At 25.2% G+C, this 17,641-nt stretch overlaps 2 protein-coding genes and 1 long non-coding RNA gene across 4 annotated transcripts; 1 reads left to right on the plus strand and 2 right to left on the minus strand.

Annotated features, from left to right (window-relative positions):
• Positions 1–1,179: 1,179 nt before the first annotated feature.
• Positions 1,180–2,069, minus strand: LOC135931802 (small ribosomal subunit protein eS7-like). Its single transcript, XM_065469097.1, has 4 exons — positions 1,976–2,069; positions 1,791–1,937; positions 1,388–1,750; positions 1,180–1,307 (listed from the first exon to the last, which is right to left on the minus strand). The coding sequence occupies exons 1-4, from the start codon at positions 1,976–1,978 to the stop codon at positions 1,230–1,232; spliced, it is 591 nt and encodes a 196-aa protein (XP_065325169.1). The 5' UTR covers positions 1,979–2,069; the 3' UTR covers positions 1,180–1,229.
• Positions 2,070–3,424: 1,355 nt separating this feature from the next.
• Positions 3,425–4,594, plus strand: LOC135922050 (uncharacterized). The gene is made up of 3 exons (XR_010570709.1): positions 3,425–3,448; positions 4,202–4,521; positions 4,560–4,594. It is a non-coding gene; the product is annotated as an uncharacterized LOC135922050 (long non-coding RNA).
• A 9,896-nt stretch (positions 4,595–14,490) lies between these two features.
• Positions 14,491–17,389, minus strand: LOC135922995 (clusterin-associated protein 1 homolog). 2 transcript variants are annotated; one of them, XM_065457572.1, is made up of 8 exons: positions 17,337–17,389; positions 17,182–17,293; positions 17,056–17,140; positions 16,851–17,009; positions 16,712–16,807; positions 16,588–16,671; positions 15,692–15,825; positions 14,491–14,828 (listed from the first exon to the last, which is right to left on the minus strand). In XM_065457572.1, exons 1-8 carry the CDS (start codon positions 17,356–17,358, stop codon positions 14,690–14,692), a joined length of 831 nt encoding a protein of 276 aa, XP_065313644.1. In that variant the 5' UTR covers positions 17,359–17,389; the 3' UTR covers positions 14,491–14,689. The 2 variants fall into 2 exon arrangements, 1 of the variants encoding a protein (XP_065313644.1); XR_010571090.1 differs by lacking the exon at positions 14,491–14,828 and having other exon boundaries at positions 15,695–15,825; positions 16,422–16,671.
• Between the last annotated feature and the right edge of the window lie 252 nt (positions 17,390–17,641).

Genomic DNA, 17,641 nt, shown 5'->3' on the forward strand with positions numbered 1-17,641 from the left:
TATAGTATCAATTTGTAATATACTAAATAACTGTTTAGAATAAAAAAGATAAAATGTGTAATACACTTATTAAATGATACTTGCTGAAACTTACCGAATAGGTTAATTTTTGTATACACCAGGTCAAATATAATTCAAAAAAATATGGGTCAGGCCCAAAATTATTAAACTCAGGTCAAGTCATAAATTTTTTTAAAAAAAATCTGGGCTGATCCATGTAAATGACACCTCTACAGGTCTGATAGATATATATTAGGATCACATCATAAGGAACTTGTTTTTCGTAAAATATAAAGTAATAATCATATTGTAATTTATTTTAAAATAGTATTAACCTAAGAATATAACACATTCATATTATGAAGCATTTGACAAATTTGTATATTTAGAGGAGCTTGTATATAATAATTTGTTTTCCTATTTATTTTTATTAAAAAAATAATTTCTGTTGTCATTATTTTCTGAATTAGAACACTTTGCTCATAAAAATTATAAATGATAAGTCAAAACATAAGTATTGATTTCATCACTTTGATGCCCTATATACAATCATATCAGAGATATTCTAGGGAAACACCCATTGGAAAAAAGGGAAAATCTTCCTAATATTTGCAGGCAAATGATAAGAACAATCTATGGATACTGCGAAAAAGAATCTTAAAATACACCAAGCATCATGCTGTCAAAGTTATTTTTATAATTTATTTTACATGATCATATTTGTAATACATTTTATGATTATTTTGCAATAAAAAATTTTCCAGAAGCTCAATTGCTAAAGTTATTTAAAATTTTATATCATAGTAATTTTAAGATAGATAAGTATTAAAATGAGTCATCCATAAGACTAGTAGTGTAGGGTTAATAAAAATAACAGCAGTTTAAAAAAATAAAATAAAATTTTTGTGCCTATATATCAATATAACCCCCTGTCTATGATATTGATGTTATATATTTAGGAAAATTTTTTAAAAGATTATGTTAACTTTTAAAGTGATAACCATTTAAATTAATTCATAAATAGGAAGAGATAAATATTAACTAACTCCAAACCAAGTTAGGTGTTCTAGGGTTAATAAAACAAAATCATACTCTAATAACAATCTAAAATCATTTTACAATCATTTAAAATTTTAGGTTAATAAATATTTAGCAATGATTTACTATAATTTTTTAAATATTTTTTTATTAATTTTCACTTTCAATTATAAATATAAAACATAATTGGTTCAATATATAGAGACAACAAACTCAAAGACAACTTCTTTACCAGTCAGCTTTTTGTAGACTTTGGCAAATATATCAACCTATGAAATATTATAAATTATATATAAGTAAAATAAACATCTAAATATAAAAAGATAGACCTATAAAATATATTACAAACCTTATGTTCAAGTGTTGTTTGCTGATTTTTATCAAGATGAACTTTGATAAGTCTTGAGCCATCTAACCGATATCGTATTCTTTTTCCAACAATCTCGGCTGGGAAAACTAAATCTCCTAAATATGCTTCCTGGACAGATGTTAAAGTCCTACTTCTTGGCCTTTTTTGTTTTGAACCTTTTGATGATTTTAATTTTCTAGTTGGTTTTGGTAAGATTTTGCGATTGGCTATAAGGACTACATGTTTTCCACTAAATTTTTTCTCTAGTTCCCGAACTAAGCGTGCTTGAATTTTTTGAAAACTTTTTAATTGAGGCACTGGAACGTATATAATAATAACTTTCTTGCCTTCAACTTCAATTTCCTAAAATTTATTAAGCTTACATAAATAAAATTAATCCAACTTTTGCCCCGGATATATGTAATTCTCTTAATTGAGGTTTGAGCTCAGAATTCATCTCCAATTCTAACAATGCTTGAGATATACTTTGTTCAAACTTATCCGGCTCTTCTCCATGTGGTTTTACTATCTTAGCTTGCGTAGAATATAACTATAAAACATTAGATGATATTATATTTATATATTTACCATGATTTTCAATCTACCAGCCGGGAATCAAGATTTGATAGTTAACATATGAAATGACATTTTTACAAATTTAATTTAGTTTGGAATATTAAAGGCCAAATATTATATATATTTATTTTAATTATAAAAGTGAATAATGGTTTATAATAAACTTAACTAAATATATTTAGCAAACTTATATCATAAATAAGCTAGAAATTCTAATTTTATTGTATACTCTATTTTAAAAATTATTAAAATAATATAAAATAATATAAAACAATTGATTACAATTTAAATTGACATCTTATATTTTAAAAAAATATATAAAGATAAAATAAGGGCCTTTGTCAGTTTAAAAATATGTGAACCTTGTATGAATAGAGTTACAAATTATAAAATAAAACATTAATAGATTAAATAAATATACGACGTTATAAGTAATCTAGAAATTACATATATAATTAAATTTAATATATATATAGATAATATTAATATAATAGAAATATATTTATGAAAATATGTTATTTTTTTATTTATATATTATGAATTACTATATTCGTTAATTAGATATGTTTTATAATGTTTATATATATATATATATATATATATATGTATGTATAAAATCGGGTAAAAATGTTTAACTGCCTAAAATTAATGCAATAGAAAGATCTATTATAATAATTTATATCATGATCATGGTTGTATAAATAAATGAATTATACTATGTGACATGTGGAATTATCAAATTAATTATAGACGTGAATATTGTAAAATTTTAAAATACTATCTAAACAGTCGCTCCTACACTTTCTAAGCGATAGAAGTAGAATACCCCCCTAAGAATTCCTCCACCCCCCCCCCCCCATTACGAAAAATGGTTAATTATATTTCCCATAAATTTCAAAAATAATTTCAATCCATCTAAATTTTCGGGATGGGAGAGGGGGGTTGAGTGTTGAGAACCATTTAATGGTGGTGTTTTAACCATCGTCTTGAAAGAAACTATAAATGTCAACTAAAAAAGGGAATACTGGTTACTAGCAAGGCGCTGCCAGGGCCACATTAAAAAGGAACCTATGTCTATTAAAATAATCATCAATATAAATACAATGTAAAAAAATTTATATTTAAGTATTATTTTAAATTAATAATTTAAGTAAATTATGGGAAGAGAAAGCGAAAGAATTTATAATTTCATCAATATTTAATAGTTTAAATAATAAAAAATTCATTGATAAAATGTTTAAATTATTAAGAAATGGATCATTCATGGTACCACAAAGTCTTATTTTAATTAATTTAATTTTACATATTACCCTATCGGTAGTACTCAATGATATATATAACTATAGATTGACGATTCATTCATTCAATGCATTATAAAAGTGTCCACACATTGTAATCAGCTGTAGCGCCATTTTGTAGTTTGGTTATCCATTATTTGTCAGCAAGAAATATTAATATATATAGAAAACAAGTCTAGTTTTAAAGGTGATTTATGATATAATATTTTATAGTATCTTTTATTCTTAAATTTTCATAAGACTTTTTTTATGAAGGTGGAGTAGGTGATTATATTTAAAAAATGAATCTAAGACTAACCCACCTTTTAATTTTTTAAAATATAGTTTAACCTAATCCTGCATGGACTTATAAATCTTATGTTAATGCATCTTAGGATACATGCAAAACAGATCTTATAATATCACTATCATTTATTATTTAATTAGATAATGGGAGTGTGCTGTGTTCATAATTGTAATAAAACATATAAAATAGAATCTAATACACATATTTCTTATCATAAGTATATATATTATTTTTTATATGCAACATATTTATTACATAAAGCATTAATAAGCTACAAACATTGAAAAAAAATCCTTATTTAGTAAAAATATAAAGTTTTCTCATTTTTATTGCTAGGACAAATAATGCTTCTTCCTATTGAGTTGATAAGATTTCTATTTTGAACTTTGCCTAAATATTTTTCTGGATAAAATATTAAGTTAGCCATTTTAAAATACATATTTACTATGATACAGTTTCATTCATTTTAAATATTTGTAAGAAATATGTAAACCATATATATATTAATAGAGGCTCTGCCAATCAACAAATTTTCACTGATTCAATACTATATTACTAATAACCGATCTGATATTTATATTGATTTTTATATACTATCTATCATAAATATATCTTATATTTTACTCATTATTATTCACCTATTTTTAAATATAGATTTCCATTAAAATCCAAAGAATTATTGGAAAAATGGTTACAGGCTATAAATAGAAAAAATTTTATGCCTAATAAATATAGTATAATGGGGGGTTAATGATTCCTTCATCTAGTATGTCTATATTATGCCGAATTTGTGAAAGTTCATTTAGAACTTATCAAAATGATATTAAACGTAAAAATATTATTAAAAAAATGGAAGTGTTGGTTTTTTCCACAATAATTGGTACAAATATTTTTATTGATCTTACTGAACATATTAATGAACATGAGATTGGTTACAGCCATTTTCAAATTCTTGTAAAATTAATTGTTCAAAGGTAATCATTTATTAGTTTTAATACTATTTTTTTTAAAGATATTTAAATATTAGATTTTTCCATTTTGCTGACTTGAAGAAACCAGGAATTGATAACTGGTATGAGGCAAAATCTTACAAAAGCAATACAATTTAATAATCAATAAGTCATGTAAATTAATATTTATATCTTCTTTTATTTTTTAAAAATTATATTGTATAAAGAACAGGCCTTATATAAGACATATTATAAAAATTATGATATTATATATAATCTATGCTAATGTAAATATATTTTATTTTTTATAGGTGATGATAGAATCAAAAAGGATGAATGTTTATAATCAAAGATAATATGAATGTGAATCATCATATTGTTAAAAATACATTTTGTTTTTTAAAGTGTACACATTTATATTTTTATATATTTATTGTATAAACCTTATTTAAATGATTTATATAATAATTTATACCCATGCAAAAAATGTTATTATTACACTATGTTTTTATTGAAAAAAAAATAAAAGATGTTTTCATTTGTCATTTATAATTAAGATGAAATAATTAAAACAAAAAAAATTATAAATGATTATTACAATAAAAATTAAGTGAGATGAGCTCTCAACCCATCTTTTAAGATGGTTTAACTTATTTCATCTAGAACACATAATCCAAAATAATTTTTTAATTGACAGGATATTTTTTTATAAAATCTTATTTTCTTAACGTAATTAATTGATCTTCATCTACTTTTAGAGTATATCTTTGGTTCATCCTTTATAATAAAATTAATAATACAAAATAAAAATAAGTTAAAAAAGTAAGAAAAAAATTAACACTGATTTCTCTTATTAGTAAAACAAAATTTGTAGATTTTATTTAATTATATCTATACAGATCTCTTTTTTTATATAAATTTTGATTATTATTTTAAGGTATAAATTACTTAACTAAAATTAAAAGTACCAGCAACTACAATAAATAACGATGCATCATTTTTATTTATTAATAAGATATGAATCATAAAATATTATTATATTTAATAATAAGGATTCCATAAATGAACAATAAGTGGATAGTAAGATTTTTTTTGAAACATCAAGTGAATTTGATAAAATTATAAAAACTAATTTTATAAGAAAAATTAACAAATATATATAAAAAAATAAATGATTTTGATATATGCAATTAATATGTATAAAATAAATTAGATTTTCTAATAATGGTTGAGGAATGTTTAAAAATAAATTTATTTTTATAATAATATATTAATCAAGTAGATAAATTAACTAAAAACTGATTGAAAGAAGTATTTTATTGATTGAGTCATGTGATAAGTTTTTTTGGCAATTAAATATAGGCAGTGGACTTTATTTGGTTGAATATTTGAGGGTGTATTAGATATAAGTATGGAATATTTTGTATGGGTATAATTTTGGTGATTTTTGTTTCAGTGATATCGTAGCAATCTATGTTTCTGAATAATTTCTGGGTGAAAGTAATTTAATGATATTATATACTACTATTGGATTAAATGTTGAGTTTTTTTATTTTATAGAATACCAATGTAATTTAATTGAAGATCAGTTGAGGTTAGGATTCATTTGATTATTTTACATAATTACATTATTAACAAATTATTAGATATAAAATTGTTAAATTTTTAAAAATTAGTATTATTATTGAGGCATTTGATCAACGTACAAGCTACAAAATGGCGCTACAGCTGATTTCAATAGGTGGACGTTTTTTTATGCATGATCGCCAATCTATAGTTATATATATCATTGGTAGTACTTGAGGTAGTAGAAATGGTTAATAAATATTTATATAAAATTGTAAAATTTGGGAAGCAGACAAATTTAGTAGACGATAGGTAAAATAAATGAATAATTTTTCCAGTCTGAATCATAAGTCTCAGAATTATCATCATCAGAAGAAGAAGCTAAATAATGTATTAGTAAACATATTTTAATTAAATAAATTTACAATTCTCAAAATCTGACAAAACAAATCTTTAGATTCTTTAATCTCTAGGTCACGTGTATACATCCCGTTTTAGCCATCTTATAAATATTTCGAAACTTAAACATTTCTTCAAAAATTTGACTTGAATTTATATGGTAAAATTCATCAATATTTTATCTTTAAAGGTTAACATTTCCTTCATTCCCTTTGGTGTAGAAAAAATGAAGTTTAATTTAAAAATTTCATCGATTCATCATTAAAAATTACTTTGCTAATCAAATTTTGAGAAATATTCTTAAAAGCTACCATTTCAAAGCGTTGCGTTATATCGTTAAAATTAAGCCCACCATGTCTTTTTCTAATGTAGTCTGTCCTTTTATCATCTCTTATATTATATTTTCAATTATGAATTAAGCATTTGTAATTTTTGGTTAATATTTTTGAGCATATTTTGAAATTGGGAAATAATTTTATGACAAGAAATCTCGGATAACAACCTAATTTGTTAAACATCGACCAAAATATAATAATATAACCCCCCCCCCCCCTCTCTCACCACTTATTATTTTATTTAATTATAACGGAATCACGAGGTCTAGTTCCGATATCATAAATCAGGAATCACTTTGTTTTGGATGAGTGTAGTAAAACAATAAAAATTAAATTTTTAAAAATAAATATTTTTAAAAAAATGTACCTCTACTCAAATTTTTAAAAGCAATTGCTCCGCCCCCCCCATTGTAGGGACCACTGTATCTAGCATGCATATTTTTAATAAGTTGAAAGTAGTGAATGTATCTCTAGGTAAATTATAATTGATTGTACGTTTAGTGATAATTGCGTTTTAGTGTTGTCTTGTCAATCGGTTATAATATCGTATTGATATTGCTCAAAAACTGTTACCGTTCTCATCATTACGCTATCATAGCGTTTAATATTCATTATTGTCAAGAAAGCGTGATTTGACATTGGAAATCAAAACCTAAATATAAAATAAAATATATACTAAAATTATAGTTGAATCCTTTATTAAATAATAATAAATATAATTAAATACAAAGTGAAAAACATAATCAAAATAAAAGAAAAAATAAAATTAATATAAGAAAAATAAAATTAATATAATAAAAAGTAAATTTAAGTTAAAAATAATTATCTAATCATCCTTTTTCGCATCATAATTTCTCCATTATATATCCTTTTTCTTTAATCAACATTTGCATAGTCTCAATTTGTACCGAGATTTAATTCTTTTTTCTTGAGTAGATTTGAATATCTTTCGGCTTCGTAATTTTGTTTAAAAGTAATTTGCCTGTCTGGCGTTTTCCTTAATCTAGTAAATTTGAATATTACCACAATTACAACAATTATTATTAAATTTTCAAATAGTTCTTTAAAATTATATTTATATATTATAGTGTTTATAACTTCAGTTGTACAAGCATAACTAGAATTAAATTATTAAGTTTTTCATGGTGGAAAAATCATGTTTGAAAGAAAAATAGCTTTGAATAATATTTTCCTAATATCATATTTTTATATTTGTTATCCTTTAATGTGTATTTAAAATTACCTTTGTCAATATTTGTTTTATCATCATTCCTGTTTGATAATTATGCATAAATTTTAAGGTTCAGCCCGAAAACTTTCATGCCCGATTTGCCCGGCCAATTAAATTTCTTAAATTCTCAAGACCCCGCCTTTAAACTTTAGTATGCTCTTATCCAAATGTAGCCTTATATTTTCTATTATCTTTGCTAATAAAGAAATATAATTCTATCTTTACTACTAGAGTCTTGGATCACGCAGAAGAGGGGGTGGGAATGCATTTGCTTTCTGTAGATGTTTGTATAAATTTTATGTTAAATTATATTACACTTAACCAGAATTTTGACCACAAGTTTTCATGAGGAAGTTTTATATTTTTTAGTTTGTGGCTTATATTAGCTACATGCATACACTTATGATAAATTACATTATTTTATACATTTTATTTTCTAATATGAATAAAACAATATTTAAGAAAAATTGAGCAGGTTCTAGGTTTCTCTACTGATCCTCTTTTTTTATAATAAAACGCGAATATTATTTTACAAGCAAATATAAATCGTTGTTATACTTTATTTTCATTGCAATTATTTCTTTATTTTAATTAATTATTTTTTTAATTATAATTTGTTAATCACAAAATTATTTTAAAAAAATTTATATTAAAAATAATTAGTATAAATAATTTATAAGCTTCTTCTCTTAGAACCTGTCATACAATTTCCACAAAGCAATTAGCACCAAGGTACGCCTATAAACCCTTATTCCTAAAAAACACTGCAGTAAAAATTAATTTACAAATTTTCTAAATAGAAAAAAAAGAAAGCGTTGTTAATTTCGTTTTTGCCTATTTCTTTATATTTTCAAAAATTTGCTGAATTTAACTTTTATTATGAAAAAAAACATTACAAAAATAAATCACAATTACGCGCATTTGTTATGGCTTAATCAAAAAATATATTTATGTAAAATAAAGTTGGGATAAATATTTTTTTTTTAAAGTAGGATCGGGTAACGGTGGGATTCACCGAAAATGATTAATATCAGTTTTATCGGTACCGAGTGGCATGTGAGATTCTCCGAAACAGAATTGGTGTTCGTGGTATCCGTATCGGAAAAGAAACCCTATTAATGCATTCGATCCGCTTCCTATAAAGCGTTGAAGTATTTCGCTAGAGGAATTGTTATCCCTATGGTGTTTTATTATAATTGTGAATTAATAATATTAAAAAAACCTTGTTATTAATGAAGAAAAAAAAATTGATCTACCTATTTCCTAAACTTATATAATTAATTTTTCATATCAAATATATATATATTAGCGTCAATGTGTTATTTTTCAACTTTAAATCGATTTTATGAACAAGTTTTTAAAAATTTAAAAATCTGATTTTACCGGAAATGTATTTCATCATGTTTGGAATACCTACCCTATGAATTTCAGACAATTTTTTCATAAACTTTTAAACTTAATATAATTTATATTCGATTTTCCATATATTTTTTATATATAAATTATAAATGACTCAAAGACAAAATTGTCTACAATTCATAAGATAAGTATTTTAAACATGATAGAATATATTTCTGGTAAAATTCGATTTTAAAATTTAAAATAAACGAGCTCAAAAAATGATTTAAAGTTGTAAAAATAACACATTGCCGTAAAAATCACATTGACGCTATATATATAGAGGTAACTTTTATTAGGTAGAGACAATCCCACTTATTATTTTTTTAAAATGATGGAACGCATGCATTTAAGGGCTTGAGAAAATTAAGTATATAATATTGGCAAATGACTTTTGGCTAAATTTTCGAAAAATTTTAATTAGATTATATAACATTTTCAACAATCAAATGTTTGGAAGAAAAAAATATTTTAAATTTAAAATATATAATCTAAGCAATAAATTATTTTTTTTAGATATAATTTTTATTTTTGCAATCGGCAACGATTATTCCCATATATTTTTTTTCTCCCTTAATGATCATTTTAAAATAAAAGTTTATTTTTAATGCTGAATTACTTATATTTCGAAGAATGGTGAAACAAATTATGTTTTAACAAAAAAACAAACTCTTCGACTTAAATGATACTAAGACTCGTATTATTTCTGTATATCATAATCGACTCAACAGGATCTGATGAATCAAATGCCAAACTCAACCAACCCTTTTCGAGCAAGGTAAAAAATGGAAGGCAGATAGAAGGGAAATTGCTCTATGACGATTGGGAGTCAACCGATAATCATGGTAAAAACAGCCACTTACTCGATCCTTGCAAAAAATATTCGAATACCAATTGCGGCGTATGTCTTTTCAAATCCGTGGTGCAAGTTAAGGAAGGGTCCGAAACTCCGATTCCACCTAAAAAGAATTGCTATTTTTGTTTTAAAGATAAATCTTGCCGATCTTATCCCGGGGGGAGTGTTTTCCCATCTTTCGCTGGGGAGTGTTTTATGTCTGACACTTACTGGAAAACTTGTATCATGTCCATGAAAGCGATTATGTACATGATCTTGATAATGATATTAATGATTTCTTTGTGCTGCTGCATTTGTCTATGCAAATGTTTTTGCTGAATGTTTAGTAGTAATTTTTATGTATTTAAACAAAATAACTAATGCTCCTTTATTGAATTTAGTGTTAAAAAGTGAATAAATGCGTATTTTACCTTATTTATTATTATGATTTCATATATGTAATGTAAAAGTAAATTAGATTCGATTTTATTGCCGTTTGTATGGCTCACATGATCCCCGGTCTCTCTCTCCACTATACTGATAGACTTAGATATTAATAAAACAATACGCATATTGCCGGGGTATTGCAGCCGGGTAATTCAGGAAATATGTGAAAATATCTTATAAAATTATTTGAAATTTATAGGGTAGGCATATTACACATATATTGAAATACATTACCCGGCAAAGTCAGACTTTTCTATTTTTTTTATTTAAAAAATGCTAAATTAATCCTATTAAGTTGGAAACAAAGGAAAATAATATGCTGAGCGCCTTTTTTTTATTGGAAATTGCCGAAGATGTATTTCAATGAGTTAAATATCAATATTATATTTTTAAGATAATTTGGTCATAAAATTTTAAGTTATTTTCAATTTTTATTTTCACAATATACTAAAATTAGACTAATTACCTGAAATATCAGTCAGGCAATATGGTAATTGCCTGATTACGTTGATTACTGGTAGCATATATATATATACATATATCTATCTAAATGAAACAAATACTATATAATATTTTTTTAATTTTAATTAATTTTTTCAGAGTTGTCAAAAGATACTTTTTAAATGGATCTAGATACAGACACAACGTCTAAAATATCTAGATACAGATTATTTAATCAAAAATCTATCTAGATACAGATACCACATTTTTATATCTAGATACTTGTATCTAGATCCTTTAACAACTCTGAATTTTTTACATTTAGCACTCCAAATTTTAAGAGCTAGTTTAACTTAAAAATCTTATAAAATATATTTATAATTGTCTACTCAAATTTTTAATGTGAATGAAAGAATTAAAATGACGCTGGATTTAGATTCGTGGACCTAATACGTATATCTTACAATTAACATTACCACCAACCTCCTGCTTTAACTATACCTTTAATTTGTTGGAATGGAAGGAGAGTTTATCTCCCAAAATGTAAAAACTATTTTAAGAAGCATAGGGGATTCTTACCGCATTCGCAGAACCCTTTAATAAATTCATTCACTTTACTCATATTTACCCCAATCGCTTAAAAAGTTTACATATTTTAATGAATAAGAACAAACTTATTTTATTAATTGCCTATGTGAAATATATATTTAACTATCATAACTGATATGCTACTTTTTTTTGAAAGCCTGGATGTTGATTTTGTAGGAAAATGTACCTACGTTTTTCAATTTATTGAGTATATTATAAGATGTTTTATTTTATATAAATGATGACAATTTTAATTTATATTTCAGTGTATAAAATAACATATAAAAAAATATATTTCATTTTATTTTTAGGCATATTAACAGTACCGCAGCCCTAAAATTTGCCTCAGGGCACGCTATTAATCTAAAAAAAATGGTAGGGGCATGTTAAAACAAAAAATAGAGAAATTATTTTTTTGTTATAATAGTTATAGCGAAGAATTACATATAAAATACATTATCTATATTATAATTTTCCGATGCCCTCATTACATCATGTCATCGCTACGTATTTATTTATATATTTTTTATTTGTTGATTTTATTTATTATTTTTTTTCTATACAAATAGATGATCCTATATCTTAAGTTTTCTATGCAACTGTAGGATGCCATATAAAAACCTTAGATATTCTTATAATTTATCATCACAAAATTTTACAACCTATGCAAGTATTGGATATCAAAGTATTACATTAAATATATCTATTTACAAAATATTACAACTTATTATTATTTTTTTCTATACACCAAAATCTAAAAGGCGATTTAAACAGCCAGAGCATAATCGATGCACATATAGCGCAAGAATGCGTTGGCACATAGATGTCTTCCCATTCATGACACTGGCTCTTGATTATAAAATATTTTATTTTTATTACATGATAAAATTAAAAAATTTTAAAAACAACTTTTCGGAAAATTATAAGACTTACTGGTCAATGGATACAATTTTTTTTCTCTTAAAAATAGACCCAGTCATGATTTCCAAATTCATGATCTCGGCTGGATTAATTATAAGCTCGAACCAACCCCGGGCCCAGATATTATCAGATTCAGGTGTTTATAAAATTTTTAATGGTTTAATTAGGCCCGATAGATAATAATGGTTAATACCTGTTTAAAAGTTGGGTTTGAATTCATGCATCCAAAATAAAAGATGATATTCAGTATTGAGCACCTGATGTAAAACCTACTTCCACTTCAAAGATCTCTAGATATCTCCATTTACATACGATACTGCTTTTTGGCTCAAACAATTTCATAAAACATTTTTTTTAGCAATATGTCATAATCCACCCTAGACTGACACCGAAGTAAACTTCTAAATCCGAATTGATCTCTTACTCTCCTTTCTCTTATAGTTTTTAACAGTCACCTACATCACCTTTACCCTTTAAAATATTTTTCTACAGTCATCGGGAACCCTTCCCCCCCCCTTAAGGCAGAAAGCCTTTTGATCTCCATTTCTCCTAAAGCAGCGACAATAATTTTGAGGATTTGGGTTGATTATAAAAAACGGCCCGATTAAGATTATGACTTAAATAACATTATGCAAGCCTAAAGAATTTGCTTATAGTTGGCAGAAATGTTAGGATATCTATTTGCCAAATCTCGACGCTTACCATAATATTATTTTATTTAAAAGTTTAATCAACCTAAATCGGGCTTAACAATACCTAGATATGAGGGTCTTTCTTATAAATTGAAAATTTAATAATATCGAGATTCGTTATAAGATGCGAGCCTATCAAAAAAATTAAAATAATTTTTTATATCATAATAAATTGTAAGTTTTGTAAGAGATAAACAACTTATCCTTTTCTTTTTTTTTAAAAAAAATATAAAAATGACCTAAGGCTTTGGCGAATACAAATATTTGGCAACATTAGTTAGGTTTAATTTAGAAAAAAAAATAAAGTGAAAATAAAAATTTAAACAAAACGTTTTTTTCTTCCAACAAACAATTTTTGAAATATATATTTTTTTTTCGTAAAATATTTAGATTTAACATATTTTGTCTTTTTTTATCATCATCGATTGTTATCTTAAATTATTATTTTTTTTCTCTTTCCTAATGATTATCTTATAATAAACTTTTATTTTAATGCTGAATTACTTTATTGTCGAAAAATGGTGTAAAAATACTTATCCTTAAACGAAAACTCTTCAAGTAAATGATTCTAAGACTAATATTATTCCTTTTATTTATCGCGATCAACTCGAAAGGAGCGGCTGATTTAAGTACCAAGACTAACAAAGTGTTATTGAGTAACGTTGAAAATGAGATGGACCCGAAAGAAGGCAGGTCGCTTTCAGTAGGTGACTGGGAGTTAGCCCGAAAGCATGGGATTCTCGATCCTTGCAAAAGGTATTCCAATACCACTTGCGAAATTTGCATGAAAAACGTGTTCAAGGTCGAGACGCATAATATAGACGAAAAGCAGCATCACAATCAGAGCGAAAAGGGGCCAAATGATCCGACTCCACCTATACACCACAATTGTTATTTTTGCATTAAAGATAAATCTTGCCGCACGTATCCCGAGGGGAAACTATTACCATCTTTCGCCGGGGAGTGCTATATGGCTGACACATTCTGGTATACCTGCAACATGTCCATGAAGACAATCATGTATTTGATCTTGTTCATTATAGCAATGATTCCTTTGTGCTGTTGTATTTGTCTCTGCAGATGTTGTTTATGCTAAAAAATATATAATTTTTAAAGGATTAGTTTAGGAAAAACAAAGAAGACATTTTTTAGTGATTTTATGTATTGAAATAATAATTAATGCTGCTTGAATAGTTTTTTGTAAAAAGATAAATAAAATATTATTTTTTTTAAAGTTGTAATCCGGAAATGAGATCATTTTAATTTTTTTTCCATTCTCTTGTGTTATTCTTCGTAAGTGTCATAGTTGTCCAAATTACTTAGCGTAGATGTCACTTGTTTAAAATTTGGCGTCATGTGAATTGTTATGAGTCATCTTGCTAGTTAAGAAGGATAAGTTTCTGTGCTTTGTTATGTATAGTTTATTGAGATATTTAATACGCTTTTCCAACGCTTCTAATTCGTCAGCATGAGAAGGTCTATATAAATATGCAGAAGATTATTATGACCTTTTAAAATAATTAATAATTTAATAAGCATATTAATTATCTAAATTTTGGGCCGTAACTGGTGATGCAAAATGGCTCCATTTGAGCCGATTTTTAAAACACGGCTAACTTAGTATTTTTTTCTGAAAAATATTAGGAAAACCTATAGATTTTGTTAATAAATGACCTAAAGCTGGTGAGTTTACCGTTTTTAAAAATTGGCTCAAGCTATTTTGCATAACTAGCCTTAACTATAAATTTTCGCTTAGTAGGGCAGGCACTTGATGGCCTCGCTAACTTTCTGCTATCCTTTTCCCATGTGTACTAATAATACTAGGTGCGGCATATTTTTTTAAATGGGATCCGGAAATGAGGAGAATATTAAAATACGAATGTTTATTACAGTATTAAAAACTATAAACAATCTGTAATAATTTTTTTTTTCTAAATTAATGCTTAAAAAGACAGCGTCCAAAATATCAAAGAATTTAATTTGTAAAATTTAAAAACTTTATCGAAAAACAAGTGATAAGCTTTTTTTTTGTAATATTTTTTAAAAACTTTAGAAAGAAAGAAAGGATGGAATTTTTAGTTTTAAAATAATCAATCAAATTTTCAAAACCATCCGCTCTCTTTCTTTAGGTTTATGTCACAACCTAACAAAACTTAAATTTTCTATTGAGGACAAATAAATTTTTGAGGGAATGGTCTCCAAGTACCTACCCTTTCCTGTCTAAATCAGATTTCGAATAATCTATAGATATTTTTTTCTAAATGCAATAGATTATTTGAATTTTGAAGGAAAAGGGAACTCATTTTTTATGAATCCTATAAATATATCTATAAATTAATACATCATTGCATTCATAGACTCTAGTCTGGTTTTATTTTTGAGATGTTCATCCTTTTTTCTTCCTATCTTGCCTATTAATTTATACTTTTCATTTTTCAACTCTTTTAGTTTCTTTTCTTCATTAAACATTTCTTCCTGAAATTTTTTTTTAGAATGTAATTAGTCTAGTCATAAGTTCTATTGATTAATTTTTGAACTAAATAAAATATGCATATTAATTTGAATAATTATCTAAAGGTCATAAATTTTGTCAGGTAGATATGAAACTCGATCCTCTAATTGAATAGAAATGAATACTCTTAAAAGAGAGGAATAAAAAACATTTCATGAATTAACATTATTTATATTATATAAACTAATCCATTGGGTCAAAAAATTATTTAAACTGTTTTATTATCATAAAATTACCATTAAAAAGACAGTCTTGTTGGTAGATAGGAGAATAACTATTATTCAGAAAGCTCTATATTTTAATTATAAAGGTGCCCAGCAATTTAATTCAGTATATAAAATGGATTATAGTTATCATTGGCATAATGAGAAAGGAGTAGTAAATTTCCTAGTTTTCATGATTTTAATGTAATAAAAATTTACTCCTACATCCCTCCATCTCTTTCAAAAAAATGAGTACAATGTCATTATCAATATTTTTGAAAATAAGTATAAATTTTTTTAAAAAATAATGAAATAAAAGGATTATCTTGCATAAAAAAAGGAAAAATTAAAATTACTGTAAAAATTTTTTATTGGGATAAGGGCCTTTGAAAAATAGGAAGGCTAATATATTCAATAAAATTGATGGCTAGCAAAATCCACTGAAAAGTCTCCCCTCTCCTTCTTACCAAGATCCTGGATACACCCATGATAGTTATATTGAAAGGTTTCTAAAATAATAACCTGTGTGTTTTGTTTGGTTGTATCAATATAACTTTCTAATGTGTTAATATCAATTTCATTTTTCAGTGCTCCATCCATTATTGCCTATTATCATTATAAATCATATAAACTATTCCTAACTTACAAAATATTCTTCCTCTTTTTTTAGATCATTAAACAAACTTGAACTTTCATCAACCATATGATTAAGATCATTTTTTACATCTATAATACTGTTTGACTAATGATATATTATATTTATAAGCATTAAAAGTTTTAAAAACCATTAATTTTAAATCATATTGACAGTGAGTAACACTATTAGATACATCTATATTTAATAGTTTATCTATATATTCAATAATTTTATATATTTCTAATAATGCACCATCTTCAGCAGCATATAATGCACATGGATCCAATTTTAAGGAATGATATTTCATCTTAAATTGATTTAGCACATATAATTGATAACATAAATACTAATACCCAATAATCAGTAACATTTACAAGATACGCAAGTCTCTCTTCACGAGTTGTTAGCTTAAATTTAATATCAGAGCCATGATCAAACCTATTAGTCAAATAATTATTAATCATTATCTATTTAAATACAATTTTAAAAGCCAGTGCAGGCATTGTGCAACAAATTGAAAATCAGTTTTTTCATTATTAATAATATTTATTGAATAAGGAAAATTAGTTTTTTCAAGAAACGCATGTATTTCTAAAAGAAAAATGATGATTTCTTATATAAAATAATATAAAACTTTTTATTTGTAAATATTTCATAAAAATCAATGACAGCTGATAAATCTGGATGGAATTCCTAATTTTATCAGAAATGTTTACAAATAAATCTGATTTAATTATAAATACTTTTGTTTTTTGGAATTTTTCTATCAAGAAAATTATAAAATATTTGTTACCGTGTGATTTAAAAATGCTACCATAACCTAGTCAACAATAGAATCCATTGATAAAAGTAAATATTCCTCCAAATTATCTGACAAAGAAAAACAGATGATATTTACGGGGGTTTTCCGGCAATCGTTGCATAATGAAAATATTTTCA

This window comes from Gordionus sp. m RMFG-2023, chromosome 1 (assembly GCF_954871325.1).
Source record: "Gordionus sp. m RMFG-2023 chromosome 1, tfGorSpeb1-WG-v2, whole genome shotgun sequence".
NCBI lineage: Eukaryota > Metazoa > Nematomorpha > Gordioida > Chordodea > Parachordodidae > Gordionus > Gordionus sp. m RMFG-2023.